We start from the raw sequence: 3,074 nt of genomic DNA, 5'->3' as shown, positions 1-3,074 counted from the left end.
TCCATCCACCTCACAGGTGTGGCATATCAAGATGCTGATCCGACAGCATGGGTAACAGGTGTGCCTTAGGCTGGCCACAATAAAAGGCCACTTGAAACTTCCATCACACAGCACAATGCCACAGATGTCGCAGGTTTTGAGGGAGAGTGCAATCGGCATGCTGACTGCAGATACATCCACCAGAGCTGTTGCCCGTGATTTTAATGTTAATTTCTCTACCATAAGCCACCTCCAAAGGCATTTCAGAGAATTTGGCAGTACATCCAACCGGCCTCACAACCGCGTGTAACCACACCAGCCCAGGACCTCCAAATCAAGCATCTTCACCTCCAAGATCATCTGAGATCAGCCACCCACCATCCGCAATAGAAAATAAACACAGTGAATATAGAATAAAATAGATTATTTAATGTAAATACATTTAACTACAACTCAATAACAAAAACAGACAGGTGCTGGTCATATAATTAGAATATCAAGTTGATTTATTTCAGTAATTCCATTCAAAAAGTGAAACTTGTATAATGTTTACATTCATTCCACACAGACTGATATATTTCAAGTGTTCATTCCTTTTAATTTTTGATGATTATAACTGACAACTAATGAAAACCCCAAAATCAGTATCTCAGAAAATTAGAATATTGTGAAAAGGTTCAATATTGAAGACACCTGGTGCCACACTATAATCAGCTAATTAACTCAAAACACCTGCAAAGTCCTTTAAATGGTCTCTCAGTCTAGTTCTGTAGGCTACACAATCATGGGGAAGACCGCTGACTTGACGGCTGTCCAAAAGACGACCACTGACACCTTGCACAAGGAGGGCAAGACACAAAAGGTCATTGCTAAAGAGGCTGGCTGTTCACAGAGCTCTGTGTCCAAGCACATTAATAGAGAGGCGAAGGGAAGGAAAAGATGTGGTAGAAAAAAGTGTACAAGCAATAGGGATAACCGCACCCTGGAGAGGATTGTGAAACAAAACCCATTCAAAACTGTGGGGGAGATTCACAAAGAGTGGACTGCAGCTGGAGTCAGTGCTTCAAGAACCACCACACACAGACGTATGCAAGACATGGGTTTCAGCTGTCGCATTCCTTGTGTCAAGCCACTCTTGAACAAGACACAGGGGGCTGTTACTTTGTCTGTAGTCCGCTGGCAGAACACCTGTGCTTTCTGATAAGGTGCTGTCGTGCTGTTGCCTAGGCGACATACATTTTGTTTTACGGTGGATGGACTGTAACATTACAGAGTTGTTATTTTCTTTAACTTGAAATAATCCCATACTTTGGAAATTTTTTTTCTTTCTCCACTTTGCAAACAGCTCCATTATAATCACGTCATGTTCACAGCGTAAGCGCGATGTGCGACAGTAATAAATGTCCCTGCTAAACAGTGTGCTGTATAGTTACATGGAATAAACAAAGCATTGATGCAAAGAATTTGTGTCAAGGCATTTTATGAATCAATTTTATCGATGAATCGTTTCAACCCTAATTGATATGATTTTTTACCAGGCCAGGCCTATTTAAAATCGTAGTTGATTGCAGCGCATGGTGCTGCGCATATATTCGCGCAGCACCATGCTCTCTCTCTCTCCAACACCGCTGCACAAATTTGTCCAACACAACTGTCAATGTCGGAGACCCAAAAAAGGAGGAGCCTAGCTAATAAGGAGAGCTATGTTAACATTAGATCACAGCTCGGTTGTTGCGGTAAGCATGCTGTAAAGAGCGTTAAGTCAATATCAACTGTCATTTTGTAAAGAAAAAGCGCTCTTTTGCACCGCACAGTGGGGTTTGTGTCGGGGTTCTGTGCTCGTGCACGGTTAGCGATCACACTACACGTGTACTGTGCCAGAGTCCAGTTTAAACGATCACACTGGTCAAACGAACCAAACTTTGGGGGGTAACTGTGCCCAGTACGGATCGCATAGTGTGAGTGCGCCCTTAAAGACTCACTAAACCCCCAAACCTCTTATTTCAGCTGATAACCAACGTGTATGGGTATTTAGTAGAGTTGTTGATGGATTCAGGTCCAAATCTGGACTCACATAGTGCTATAAAATGCAGTGACTGCCCTCTACTGGTTGAAACCTGGATACTCCAATTTAATTTTGTTATTGGCTGATAAACCCTCCGGACTGACGCTTTCCAGCTCTTTCCAAATTAAACTTCCTCAACTGTCATCACATGACGTTAGTCCTGCACAGTCACATGATAACAGCTGGTTGTATTCAGGGCAGGAGGAAACAGCTAGCTCGGCTCTGTGGAAAATGTCACACTGACGCTTTGTGGATACATTTGTGTCTTCTAAGAGTTCTCCTGTTGGTATAAGAATTACCACATTGGCCACAGCTGTACGGTTTCTCTCCAGTGTGAACACGTCTGTGGATTTTTAGGTCACCTGATTTAGAGAAAGTTTTTCCACACTGTTCACACCAGTACGGTTTCTCTCCAGTGTGAACACGTTGGTGGATTTTTAGGGCACCTGATTTAAAGAAAGTTTTTCCACACTGCTCACACCAATACGGTTTCTCTCCAGTGTGAACACGGTGGTGGATTTTTAAGTGACCTGATTGAGTGAAAGTTTTTCCACACTGTTCACACCAGTATGGTCTCTTTTCATTATGAACACGTTGGTGGGTTTTTAGTTGACCTGATGCAGCAAAAGTTTTTCCACACTGTTCACACCAGTACGGTTTCTCTCCAGTGTGAACACGGTGGTGGGTTTTTAGGTTATCTAGTGCAGCAAAAGTTTTTCCACACTGTTCACACCTGTGTGGTTTCTCTCCAGTGTGAACACGTTGGTGTTTTTTTAGGGCACCTGATGCAGTGAAAGTTTTCCCACACTGGTCACAGCTGTACGGTTTCTCTCCAGTGTGAAGTCTCAGATGAATCTTCAAATATCCAGATGTTGTGAAGGATCTGTCACAGTGCTCACAGCGGTGACGTTTGATTCCATCTCTTCCTCTCTTCTATAACAGAGAGAAACAGTAAGTGAATGTCATGGTGGAGCGAGCTATCTATAACCATAAATGACAGAGTATATCTTTGAAATCACATACTAACCTA

General features: G+C 42.8%; 1 protein-coding gene across 1 annotated transcript; it reads right to left on the bottom strand.

The window, feature by feature from the left end:
- Positions 1 to 1,454: 1,454 nt before the first annotated feature.
- Positions 1,455 to 2,977, bottom strand: LOC123965529 (zinc finger protein 239-like; the record flags this gene model as incomplete). Its single annotated transcript, XM_046042031.1, has 1 exon — positions 1,455 to 2,977. A coding segment is annotated over one exon (699 nt), but the record flags the coding sequence as incomplete, so codon positions are not given.
- Between the last annotated feature and the right edge of the window lie 97 nt (positions 2,978 to 3,074).

Source organism: Micropterus dolomieu, unplaced genomic scaffold (assembly GCF_021292245.1).
Source record: "Micropterus dolomieu isolate WLL.071019.BEF.003 ecotype Adirondacks unplaced genomic scaffold, ASM2129224v1 contig_10032, whole genome shotgun sequence".
Classification (NCBI taxonomy): Eukaryota; Metazoa; Chordata; class Actinopteri; order Centrarchiformes; family Centrarchidae; genus Micropterus; species Micropterus dolomieu.
Note: the sequence above shows the minus strand (reverse complement) of the source record. Positions and strands in the feature narration are given on the sequence as shown.